General features: G+C 36.3%; 1 protein-coding gene across 1 annotated transcript in view; it reads right to left on the reverse strand.

Moving 5' to 3' along the window:
* Window positions 1-3,701: 3,701 nt before the first annotated feature.
* The window catches only part of AGTR1 (angiotensin II receptor type 1), a 48,061-nt gene continuing 38,868 nt past the window's right edge, over window positions 3,702-12,894 (reverse strand). Inside the window, exon 3 of the mRNA XM_059163831.1 lies at window positions 3,702-6,899. Within this exon, the coding sequence (XP_059019814.1) occupies window positions 5,771-6,850 (1,080 nt within the window). The 5' untranslated portion in view covers window positions 6,851-6,899 and the 3' untranslated portion in view covers window positions 3,702-5,770. The remainder of the gene's footprint in view (window positions 6,900-12,894) is intronic.

Genomic DNA, 12,894 nt, shown 5'->3' on the forward strand with positions numbered 1-12,894 from the left:
CTCTCTCCCCCTCTGCCCCTTCCTCCACATGTGCTCTCTCACTCTCTCTCTTTCTCTACTCTAAAATAAATAAATAAATCTTTAAAAAGTTTCAAAATGAACATTTATTCATCAAGTTTACATCTCTTTGCACATAGATAACTATTTTCCTATTATACTGCTTGAAGGGCAAACCTCAGGTATTTAAACTCTTAGAGGGTTACTATACAAAGCTTATTTGTATATGTGTGACTTAGAATCAAATACTGTTAAAAGCTAAATTGCTCATTTTAACTTACTGTCTTTTGAAAAAAGACAGTAACCTAATTCTGGCTCTTTATGAATTTGAAAATTTATATTTGGACCTTATTTACCTCATTTGTCAAGTAAGGTAGGTCAGTTTACTGAATGAAGGTCTTGTTCATTGGATTTGGGCAGGGTAGGATGTGTTATTTGCAGGTTGAAGAGATTTAGAGAACATCCAGATCACAGAGAGAGAGGGGAATGTATTGGAGCTCTCAGGTGATACAGAGGACTCATTTCCATGTACCACCATTTCATGGTCTAGATAATACTTGTTATAAATTTTGGGCAACACAGAGTATTTTATCAGTATGCTACCTCAGGGAAAGAGCTCCATTTACAATAATTTTTAACAGTAGGTACTATCAGTAAGTTCCTTTAGTCCCATTCAACTATAAATTCTTTCATGTCTCCACACCTCTTCCCTTCTAATGCATTTACTACATTAGATATCCTAGTCTTCACTCTCTTGTAAGGAGACATTTGAAAGAGGGACAGTCAATATGATCCTTTATTAAGTTAGGGACCAAGTTATTTTGGAACCCAGATTGTTATCATCCCTGCTAGATGGCCAGTGAATGATGTGTTAGCCATTATTAAAAGGAAGATCTTTTTTTTTTAAATTGAGAAAAGATTAATTTTACTTATTTATTAACTGAAGTATAGTTGACACACAACGTGACATTAGTTTCAAGTGTACAACATATTGATTCAACAAGTCTACATGTTTTGCTATGCTTCACCACAGTGTAGTTACCATCTGTTACCATACATACTAATACAATACCATTGACTATATTCCCTATGCTATGCCTTTCATTCCCATGACTTATTCATTCCATAACTGGAAAACTATCTCCCATGCCCCTTCCCCCATTTTTCCCATCCCCTCACCTACTTCCCCTCTGGCAACCATCAGTTTTTTTCTCTGTATTTATGGGTCTGTTTTTTCTTTTTGTTTGTTTGTTGTTTTTTAGATTCCACATACAAGTGAAATTATATAGTGTTTGTCTTTCTTTGTTTGACTTATTTCCCATAGCATAATACCCTCTAGGTTCATCCATGTTGTTGCAAATAGCAACATTCACTCTTTTTTTAACAGTTGAGTAATATTCCATTCTATATGTATATGTATATGTGTGTGTGTTTGTGTGTATGTGTGTATATCTATATGTGTGTGTGTGTGTATCACATCTTATTTATTCATTCATTTATCAGTAGACACTTGGGTTGCTGCCATATCTTGGCTGTTGTAAATAATGCTGCCATAAACATAAATATATGGGTGCATTTATCTTTTCAAATTAATGTTTTTGTTTTCTTTGTTGAATTAGTGGATCATACGATACTTTTATTTTTAATTTTTTGAGGATTCTCCCTACTGTTTTCATCAGTGACTGAACCAATTTACATGCCCATCAGTAGTGCATAAGGACTCCTTTTTTCCCCACATTCTTGTTAACATTTGTTATTTCTTGTCTTTTTGATTCTAGCCATTCTGATAGCATAAGGTGATCTGTCATTGTGGTTTTGATTTGCATTTCCCTAATGATTACTGATGTTGAGTATCTTTTCATGTGTCTATTGGCCATCAGAGAGGAAATTCTTATTGGTCAAGTGGGAAGGAACACATGTAGTTATTACACTATAGGTCATTATATTCTGTTCCTTGATTAAAGACATGGATTCTGAAGTATGACATGGGCATCAGACACAGGTAAAATCAAGGACTCAAGCATCTCAGGGCTTTTTGCCTTTTAACTTCATTCTCACCGAGGACATGGTTGCTAATAGAATCCAGGCTTACATTTTACAACTTCCAGCATTGGGGAAGGGCCAGCTGTTCTTCAGTATTTGTTTGAAAGATGCTTAGGGGAAAAAAAATCTTTTATTGGTTCACTTCAAGCCTCGACCAATTAACTGTGGCCTGTGGATAGGATTAGGTAGGAAAATGGCTCATTCTGCGGTGGTCCTGTCCTTGGGTGAGGTAGGGAAATTCCTATGTGAAGGAGAACTGTGTAGATAGTTCCACAGGTGTTCACTATACAAATATATCAGACAATAGTGGATATAGTTACAGATGTCATATTTTAACTGATTCAGTAAAATTTTTAAATTTGAAAAATCTGACCCTTTAACCATTAGCTCTGATGTTCTACCTCTTCCATTTTCTTATCCTGTTACATTTATTTTTCAGTCTCATCAAAGCCTCCAGTGTGGTTCTAGAGATCTTTTCTCTCCCATCATGAAGCCTTAAATATATAAAAATCAAAGTTGAATCTTGCCCCATACCATTTTCTACTGTTTATAACTTGCTTCCCTCCTTAATATTTAGGTTCTGTCTTGCTGTGGTTATTCTGGATCCAGTGGATACACTTGATCCTGGGGACCTAAACCCCCGTATGTATCTCATTTGTGAGGGTTGCACCCTGAGCACTGAGACAGTGTATGGTTGCCTCCATGCTTCTGTTCATTTCTCGGTCTCATCTGTTTCTGATTTGCTTTCTTCTCTATCCTTGGGAAATCATCTTTCACACAATAGCCAAAATTCCCTGGGACTCATTTTCTTCACTCACTTCACTTTTGTGATTTGTCTGAATCTGTTTTCGCTTCTCTGGTTCCCTAGATTGTTATATTCTGTTGAGGGGGGGGAGTCCCAGTATATAGAGTTATAAAACTGAGAATCGGTAGTATCAGATCTCTGTGAGCCTTTCTATGGCTTGCCGATCAGGCTGCTTCTTGCTTGGCTCTCTTTCATACTGCCCACAGCAGCTGATTGAAATGTTTACCACTGGAATGCATATTGGGATGATTTGGCACCTAGATTCTTATGGTAAATACTCCTTTCACCATAAATTTTAAAAATAATCCAAAAAATATGGAGTTCCCCTAACCTCTGATGATGTCCATGAAGAGTAAATTATGGCATCTCACCTTGACATTTTGGTAAGTAGAGTCTACAATATTAAGTTGGTCTTACTGAAAAAACAATATTAATCATTGAAATTACCAATGTCCATTTCACAAAATGGGATTGGGAAAAAAATCACAATAATATGATTTGATTAAATTAAAATGAAAACAAGGCTTGGAACATGTTATTCATGCCATCTAATAAATACAGATGAGAAGGAGGGTATCTAAATACAATTATCTGCCAGAAAGCTTAACAACTGTAACTTACCAAATGGTTTGGCAAATTTGAAGTACTTGTAATCATTTAGATTAAGATGACTATTGAATAAAAAAATGAACAGGTTATACATTTGACTTGGAGGGAATTCAAATAGGATAAGTTTGCACTATAATTTGGAATAAGAATTTTTTTTAGAGGTGATACTTTGTGAAAATAGTAACAGAACTTAGGAGTTAGTGGCTGGTATTATATTAGTGAAATTCAAAACAATGTAAAAGGAAGATAATATAAGACATATGTAACCACATTTATTATCAAATAAATTCTGTATCCTTGGGAATGTGAGTGTAATAGGCTGCTTTGTGGAGATTCTGTCCAGCCCACCAACAGCTCTCTGAATGCCCGCTCCATAGCTTCCATTGACTATTTCATACATCACCTCCATCTTTTACCACTGTTGATTGAGTCAGATGATCACATCAGCCTGCTCCATGTGGACTTCCAAGCCAGTGAATCCTCTAGGGAGAAAAATGAGGCAACTGCCTAAGGGGCGCAGAAATACTACAGTACTTTCTTTAGGGCATGTGCATCCCAGTTCTTGCATGCTGTACCTGGATTACAGTAAAATTTCCTTTTTGTTTAAATCTAGTAAATATTCCATGCTGCTGGGACTGTGGTGAGATATGTTCATACATAGTTGGTAGTATTAGAAATTGTTCTAAGTTTTCTGGAAAATATTTGGTAATACATATTAAGAGTATTAAAAATATTTTTATCTGTATGCTCAGTTGTACCATTTCTAGAACTGCATTGAGAAATTTATCAGATTCAGTACTTGAACATTTATCACAGTGCAATTTATTATACTGAAAAATCAAAAAAAGCTAACTGTCCCAGTTTCAGGATTAGCTAACTCTATCAGAATGTATTTGTATTTTGTAATGTTATTCAATTACTAAAATGTTTTAGAAAAATATTTAATGGTGTAGCAAGCTAACAAGCTATTACATTAAGTGAAAAATCTGTATACAAAGTACTATACATATTCTGACTCAAATATCATGATTTGTATATGTATGTATGTATGTATAATGAATACAAAAAAAGTAGAAGAAAATGTACCCAAATGTTTAAAATGGCAATTTTTAAGCAGGAGAACTAAATAAAACTTATTTTTATGCTTTCCTACATCTTTGTGTCCTACAATGATCACATGTGTAATTAGGAAAGTCCTATTATTAAAAAAATTATGTATAAAATAATGTTTTATTTTAGTGTTAAAAGAAATGAGTTTTTTTTTCCTTTGTTGCATGAAAAACTTTGAAAAACTCAAAAGGGTGTATTATATGCTGGACTAAGATGGAATAAAATGTAATATTTTCCTTTACAATGGCAGAATATAGAATCTATAAGCAATAGCATTAAACTATTATATTAAAGTTGTATTAAAGTTTAAATGGAAATGTGTTCGTAGTTATATTTTAAAAATAAATCAGTATCCATTATAAGTAATGAAGATTAAATACATTACAATAAAATTATTTTAATGTAAATATGTTTGCCAGATTTTAATCAAGTAACAACAGTTTAGAGATATGGTTATACAGATATAACATATATTTTTTCTAAATGTAAGGCATACTTTATGATATATAATCTTTTTACCACAAATTTATATACTTCTCAGATATGAAACAAAACTGATATGACTAGGAAGACACTACTACTTGGGTTATATCTCACTTTTTAGTATCTATATACAAATAAACCTATTAGCTGGCATATTTTGGCAGTGTGAATCAATGACATTAGTTGAATTTCACAAAAGTTTCTGAAACTTGACGATTACTGCTTAGCAGGTCTATGTACAAAATGTGCAGTAGCAGGTACAAGTGGGTCAGAGTTGCTAATAGGTAAATAGGAACAAAAGCTTTACTGCCCTTTGGAAATTGGGCAGAGCCGTCTTGAGCTCTGATCCCGTTTCCCCTCTCAGGGTTTAACATATTCCAAATACCTTTATGTGGAAATGAAAAATAGCAGAAAAAGGAGACTGGGGAGATGGCATTTCTGCCAGTAAAATTTTTCCAATCAACACATTCATCCAGTTTCGGACATCATTCTTTGAGTGGCCCTCATCTATCTAATGCAAAATCTGGCTTTGCTTTGTTTTGCTGCACAGGGAAAGAAAAGCTTTTGTTCAGAGCTTTGGAATGGTTCGTTGAGACCATAAAACCTTTTTCTTCTTAAATTCTGAGAAGTAGCTAATGTTCATTTGGTAGTGAAGTGCTGTAGAGGAATGTTTTTCTTGCTCCTTCTTTCACAAGATTACTTCACTGACAGGTTTCAAGTGTGTCACTCAACTTCAACACATGAGGCAGACTTCTTGGTGGATGCATTTCCATGATCTGAGGGGCGGTAGGAGAGTGTGCTCATTTTTGTTGATAGGCTTGAGTGGGATTTGGCCTTTGGGGGGATATATTTCAGAAGCTGGAGAAAATATTTTTTAAATTTCTTCCCCAGAAAGCCGTAAAACAGAGGGTTCAGGCAGTTGTTAAAATAAGCTATGCAAATTGTGATAGGCATGGCGGTGTCAACAATATCTGCAATTTTACAGTCATGTATGATGCCCAGCTGGATCAATACATCCAGAAAAGTGAATATTTGGTGGGGAACCCAGGAAAAGAAAAAGAAAAGCACAATTGCCATAATTATTTTGAAAATATCATCATTTCTTGGCTTGTTCTTCTGAATCTCATAAGCCCTCTTTAGCGTCTTCCAAATAAGAGTGTAACTTGTAAGAATGATCAGAAAAGGAAACAAGAAACCCAGTATATTCTTGGTTAGGCCCAGTCCAATGGGGAGGGTTGAATTTTGGGATTCATAATGGAAAGCACAAACTGTGATATTGGTATTCTCGATGAAAAATACGTTTCGGTGGATTATAGTTGGCAAACTGGCCAAGCCAGCCAGCAGCCAGATAATGATGCAGGTGACTTTGGCCATAAGCATTGTGCGCCGAAGGCGGGACTTCATTGGGTGAACAATAGCTAGGTAACGATCAATGCTTAGACATGTAAGTAGAAACACACTGGCATAGAGGTTGAAACTGACACTGGCTGAAGCAATCTTACATAGGTAATTGCCAAAGGGCCAGCGGTATTCCATAGCAGTGTAGACAGCCCACAATGGCAAGGTCAGTAAAAAGCATAAATCAGCCAATGCTAAATTCAGAAGAAAAACACTGGCCACAGTCTTCAGTTTCATGTAAAAGTAAATGACAATCACTACCAAGCTGTTTCCAAATATTCCAACCACAAAGATGATACTGTATAAAGTAGGGATCATGACAAATATGTAATTGTGCCTTCCAGCTTTGGGACAGTCATCTTGTATTCTTTTAATACCATCTTCAGTGGAAGAGTTGAGAATCATTTTGATCTCTTGGGTTATTAATTAGTCTTAGACACTAGGCCAGATGCACCTAAAGAAAATAAAAATGAAGAGGTAAAAAAAATTGAACTTTCAGTTATAAACATAGTTTTATTTTTCAATAATAAATACTGTAACTCAACTTTAGTCTTAGGAAAAAATAGATCATATTTTTTGGAGAAAAACTGAACCAAGAAAGTCTAATTTACACATTGAATCAGTTTTTCGAATTGCTTTTCTAGAAAGTGATAAATATCTTCCAGATAAATACCCTCCAGACAAAAATGCAAAGGACCTAGGTAAGTTTATTCACACTCTGAATAAACTTACCTAGGTCCTTTGCATTTTTTCTAGAAGTAAATCCTAGCTTCCAAATTAATTAAAACTCCTAATCTAAATCTCAGAAAATAACACTGAATTAAATTAGTTATTGAGGAAGACTTGAGTTTTTCCAGAGGTAGATAAGGCTAATTAATTTGTCTTTAACCTTAGAAATGTGACACATCTGTACCTTATTAATCAAACCATTTCTTTCATTTCACAATCTTTACTTAAATATAAACCTTATTAGCATCCTCCCTGAAGTTGTCAGAATAGCTGCCTCTAGGTTATGGAGGAAATTGGTCATTGTGGGAACTGATTTAGGAAGGGATAAGGGGGAAGGCTCAAACCTTTGTGGAAAAGTATTCTTCTCATGGTTTCCCAGGCCACTTCAGGCAATACCCACTTTATTTTTTAACTTCAAACTCAGTCTAGCACAAGAGACTGAATCTTCTAACTTATGTGCTTGCCAGCCATTTCTGGACTGAACTCTGAGGTTAACCATCTGTATAACAAGAATGTCAAGTGAGCAGAATAGGCCAGGATTATCAATAAAACATGTCTTTCATGGGGGCTTAAGATAGTAGCAGTTCTTTAGGATTTTCAGAAGACTCAGATGCTCAGGAATGAGCTCCATAAAGACTTCTGCAAATATTTGCTTCAATAATTTACACAATAAGTAATCAAGCTATTCATTTATGTGATTTAGAAAATCAACATATTCTGCCCTAGCAGAGTCCATCAGAAAACCCATAGGAGGAAGGCTGAGGATGCCATGAAGGTAGTAACATCACACCATGTGGCACAGGCACTCTCTGACGTAAAAGCTCAGCATCCGGCACAGGTGATGCTCACTGGGTGGGGAAAGGGTTCTGAGTAAAGATCCTGTGGCTACATCAGGAGCAGGTCCCTAGAAGAGCATGGCTGTACTTTCCTGCTGTAGCAAAGTATCCTGGACAAAATAAGATACTACTAATCTTCCCAGGATAGCTGTGCTTGGCATTCAGAAGAGCTGGACAAATATAAACACCTAGTGTTCATCTTGGTGTAAAGTCGTGCTGTGATAGGGATGAGACTCAAGTAGCCAGATCTTAAGAGAACACTAGGAAGAAAGAGTTTCTTAAGTGGCCTCTTTGCCTCTCCCAAGAGGTAGTTATTCTTATGCAAGGTTTTGGTTTCATGTCCCCATTATCTCCTCCTTTTATACTCAGTCTTACATAATTGAAATTTTTTTTCTCCTCTTTTCGTTCATGGGAGCATTAGTATCCACAGACAAGCAAATGTCACATCCTCTGTGGAGCCCTTCTGACTTATCTGGGCAATTGGATGTTTCATTTTCTAAGCCACTTTGGCACTTGGGATGCAGGAATTGGCACTATATTATAATTGTCTGTTGACCTGTCTTCTCCACTGGTAAGTCAGCTTTTTGACGGTAGGGCCTGTTTCAAATAATCTTGTTTATTGATGGAGGCCCCAGCCTATTCCAGGGGACAGACGATAAATAATGCAGCCAGAGGACACAAGAATGAGTAAATAGCATATAGCTTAAAAGCTATGAGTATAGCATATTGAGACTGGTTTCTACGGGGTTAAAGAAGTAATTTACATTTTGTTCCTGAAATGATCTTATAGAAGATACTTAATGTTAACCTGGGTCTCACTTTGGATAAAAAATCAAAACCAAAAGCAAAACCAAACCGAACAGACCAAAAAAAAAAAAAAAATCCTCAGTACTTTTAGAAATATGTGGTTTCTAAAACAGAAGATGATGAAAAGAAGGGATAAATATAATGGAAACTAGGGCTAGTCTCTCAGGGAGATATGACCTATTTCTTCCTCACCCAGAAGGATTTCCCTACATTTTGCTGATTTTTCAGTTTATTTTATTAAAGTTACTGAAATTATGCCAGTTTAGAAGTATGCATTCCTTTAGGTAAACAACTATTCTCTATTAAAAATTAAATGCTTCATAAAAGATTTATGGGCTAGCAGTCATTTACGCCTTAATGTGTATTAATTGACTTATTTGTTCTTTTAACATCTGGTTAAGATCAGTTGGATTTTGCTTAGGAAAAAAGTGAAAATGTCAAGGTTAAAGGATCTCAAAGATTAAAAAGCAGCCTGGGCGAACTCCATAACTGAAAACTAGGACAGAGGTAAATATTTGTTTCAGCTTTGCCATAAGGGCACTAACAGATAGGAAGGAATAAACTTAATATTTTAGAATCCCTTGGGTGCCATGAGCTTGGGTGCTTGAAAGTAGGGAGGAAATTTTCCTCTTTCTCTTCTTTCTTTCTTGACCCTAACTCTAAGAATACACGTCTCAGGCTGGTTCCATTAATACTGTGTCTGGAATGAGTAGAATTTTATTGATTAGTCTGGAACTATAAACATCATTTATTAAAGAATTTCTATGGGAAAAAGTTTGCACTTTGGACTCCAATTGGACTTCAATTCCTTCACAATGAGGTTGGTTTCTTTTTCAGTTCCCACTGATCCATATTGATTAATATTTAATATATAGAAGCCTGCTCTGAACAACTAGGGAAACATACCTGGATATTTTAGTAGGAAATTTATCATTAATTAATTAATTAATTGTTAGAGATTTTATTTATTTGTCAGAGAGAGAGAGTGCATAAGCAGGGGGAGGAACATGCAGAGGGAGAGGCAGGCTCCCCACTGAGCAAGGAGCCCAATGCAGGACTCTATCCCAGAACCCTTGGATCATGACCTGAGCCAAAGGCAGATGTTTAACTGACTGAAATTTCCAGGCGTTCCAGACATTTATCATTTAAATGTGTATATCACTTGAGAAACTCCAGACATCACATCGAGTATGCTAATTAGAAGAACATTTTACATAAATATTTATGTAAGTAATGACCAAGACTTCCTGTCCGGTAAGGAAACAAATTTTCTCGTATTTGAGGGGATCAGAAAGAGGAGAGGAATTTTAGATGATAGAAACAGTGGGAGCAAGCACAGGGAAGCACAAATGCAAATAGTGTGTTCAGTGGGCAGTCATCCACTTATCATATATTCACTGAACACCTACTATGTGTTGGAGTTAGGGATGCAAAGTGAAAAAGTTCATATTCTCTTTTCAGGCATTTGAGTCTACCAGTGGGGGCAGCCAAAAGCTTTAAAGACAAAATTATCTCCAGTGCTGAATACTATACCATAACAGGGTCATATGGAATAGTCTGTATTTACCATTGACCCAGCTTGGTGTGGTGGGAGACTGGGGGAGTGATCAGGGGCACTTCCCACAGAAGATGGCATTTGGACTTTGGAGGATGTATGGGAAACAGAGGGGTAAGAACTTAAAAGGCGACAGTGGGTCAGCCGAGGTAGATAAGAGACTGTCATCACTTGAACTTTTCCCTCCTTATGAATGTCTGCATCATCATCCATGGGAAACTGCTGTTGTAAATTTACAGATACCACACAACACCCTGAACAGTGGTGTAGGGTCTGAATGTGCGATGGATGTGAGGGTGACATGGGGCCGTAGTGATTTGCAAGGAATATCGTTCTCAGTCAGCATTGTTGCCGCTGATAGACTTTCCTAGAGAAACTGGATTCTCAGGAAAGAGGGAAAATTGAACTCTTTTGATTAGTAGGCATCTGTGATTGATGATAAACGAGTGAGAAAGAAAGAGTAGGGTCTTTTCTCTTTGAAACTGAAAGGATGCTTTTTTTTTTTTTTTAAGACTTATTTATTTATTTATTTGACAGACAGAGATCACAAGTAGGCAGAGAGGCAGGCAAGAGAGAGGAAGGGAAGCAGGCTCCCCGCTGAGCAGAGAGCCCGATGCGGGGGCTCAGTCCCAGGACCCTGGGATCATGACCTGAGCCGAAGGCAGAGGCTTTAACCCACTGAGCCACCCAGGCACCCCTAAGGATGCAGTTTTGATGAGGAGCCAAAGGAAAGGGATGTGATCTATTAGGAACAGCAAACTTAAAAATCCCAAAAAGCAGCTATTTTTCATTGTACTACTTCTCCCAGTAGAGTTTTAGGCAGGTAGGATGTACTGATAAAAAAAACATAGGAGGATCCATCTCTTCCTACTTCTTGGTTTCATCACATCTTTTACACAGGCTCTGTGCCTTATATGAATTCCATAGCACCATTTCTTCTTAGGGGGGAAAGAGATGGGATTTGGAGTCAAAGCACTTATAATGGGGCATGCATGCCTGCATGACTCAGTGGGTTAAGCCTATGACTTTGGCTTAGGTCATGATCTTAGGGTCCTGGGATCGAGTCCCACATTGGGGTTTCTGCTCAGCAAGAAAGCTTCCCCCTCTCTCTCTGCCTGCCTCTCTGCCTAACTGTGATCTCTCTCTCTGTCAAATAAATAAATAAAAGCTTAAAAAAAAACCACTACTTATAATGGAATCTTCCTCTGCCACTTAGAAATCTGTATGGCTCTGGGTAAGTCACCCTATTTCTCTGAACATAAGCCTCAGTTCCCTTATTTATTATTATATTTTATTTATATATAGATTATATTATTCCCATTGAAGGAATGGGAACAATGATTCTTAGTGTACATGATTGTTACAGGAATTAAATGAGATAACCCAAAAGCACTAGGCATATCTTTCAAACAGAATGCATTTAATAAATGGTTTTTTAAAAATTTTTTACTATTATTTTTTGAATGCAAGATAAACGTTGACCTAGCCATGGCTCAAAAAAAAAAAAAAAAAAAAAGATAAAAAAAGTTTATCTTTGGTAAGTTTTTTCTGTTGCCATAAAAGGTTAAAAATACCAGGATGTTCTTTCAAAGTATGAGTAAAAAAATCATCTTAAACAGCTGAATACACTGGCCATGAGTCAGGTGGGAACTTTCGGTCTGCTGTAAACAGAAGGTTGGCTCATAGTGGCCACCCTACATTTATCCACTGCTTGCTTTCATTGTAGATACCTTGTGTTCCTTGACAGCTTCCTTTATTCTTAAAAACAAGCCTAAGACGGAAGGTTTTCTTTTCTTTCTTTCCTCTTCCCTTCCTACCTACTACCTACCTTCTCGCCCTCCCTTCCTTCATCTTTCAGTCTTTTCCTTGGTTTCTTTTTAAGAATATTTCCCCAAGACTTTTGATTAGAATATTAATACCTTCTTAAGCTTTTAGGCAAGCCAAAGCCAATCTAATTAAATTGTTCATTACAAGCTCCTTTTAAAATGAGTTTTCAGTTTAAGGAAAAAAAAATACCACATAGTTTCCTATGATAATAAAGAGAGAACTAAAAGAAAAAGTAATTATATTTTAGAATAATCTTCTATCAAAGTATCTTTCTCAAATATCTAGAAGAGTAGAGTAGTGTTTGTAAGTCATTTTCTTGGAGTGCTGGGCAGCTCAATAAACCATCCTGTTCAAAAGTCATTCTCTTTATTGCTCTTATTTTATAATTCAGACTTTAGAAAACAACTGTTTCTGCTCCTCTGTGTTTTTTTCTCTCAGTAATGAATGAGGCATTCTACGGGAACAACTGTTAGTCAGTATCCATTTGTGAATTCATTGAATCATAGAAGTTGGCAGTAAAATTTTTAGGGTTTCTACTTGTTTCTTTTTCAAATCCACTTGTTCTTACTTCTTAACCTTCTGTTCTTATTTTATGGGGTCTATTTGTACCCTTATCTCTATAAACATTTTGAACATCTGTATGTTAAGAGCCCCTATCCAATTGTTTTCCTATTTGTAGTTCATAGCTCTTCTCA

The sequence above is a fragment of the Mustela lutreola genome, chromosome 2 (genome assembly GCF_030435805.1).
Source record: "Mustela lutreola isolate mMusLut2 chromosome 2, mMusLut2.pri, whole genome shotgun sequence".
NCBI classification, from domain to species: Eukaryota; Metazoa; Chordata; class Mammalia; order Carnivora; family Mustelidae; genus Mustela; species Mustela lutreola.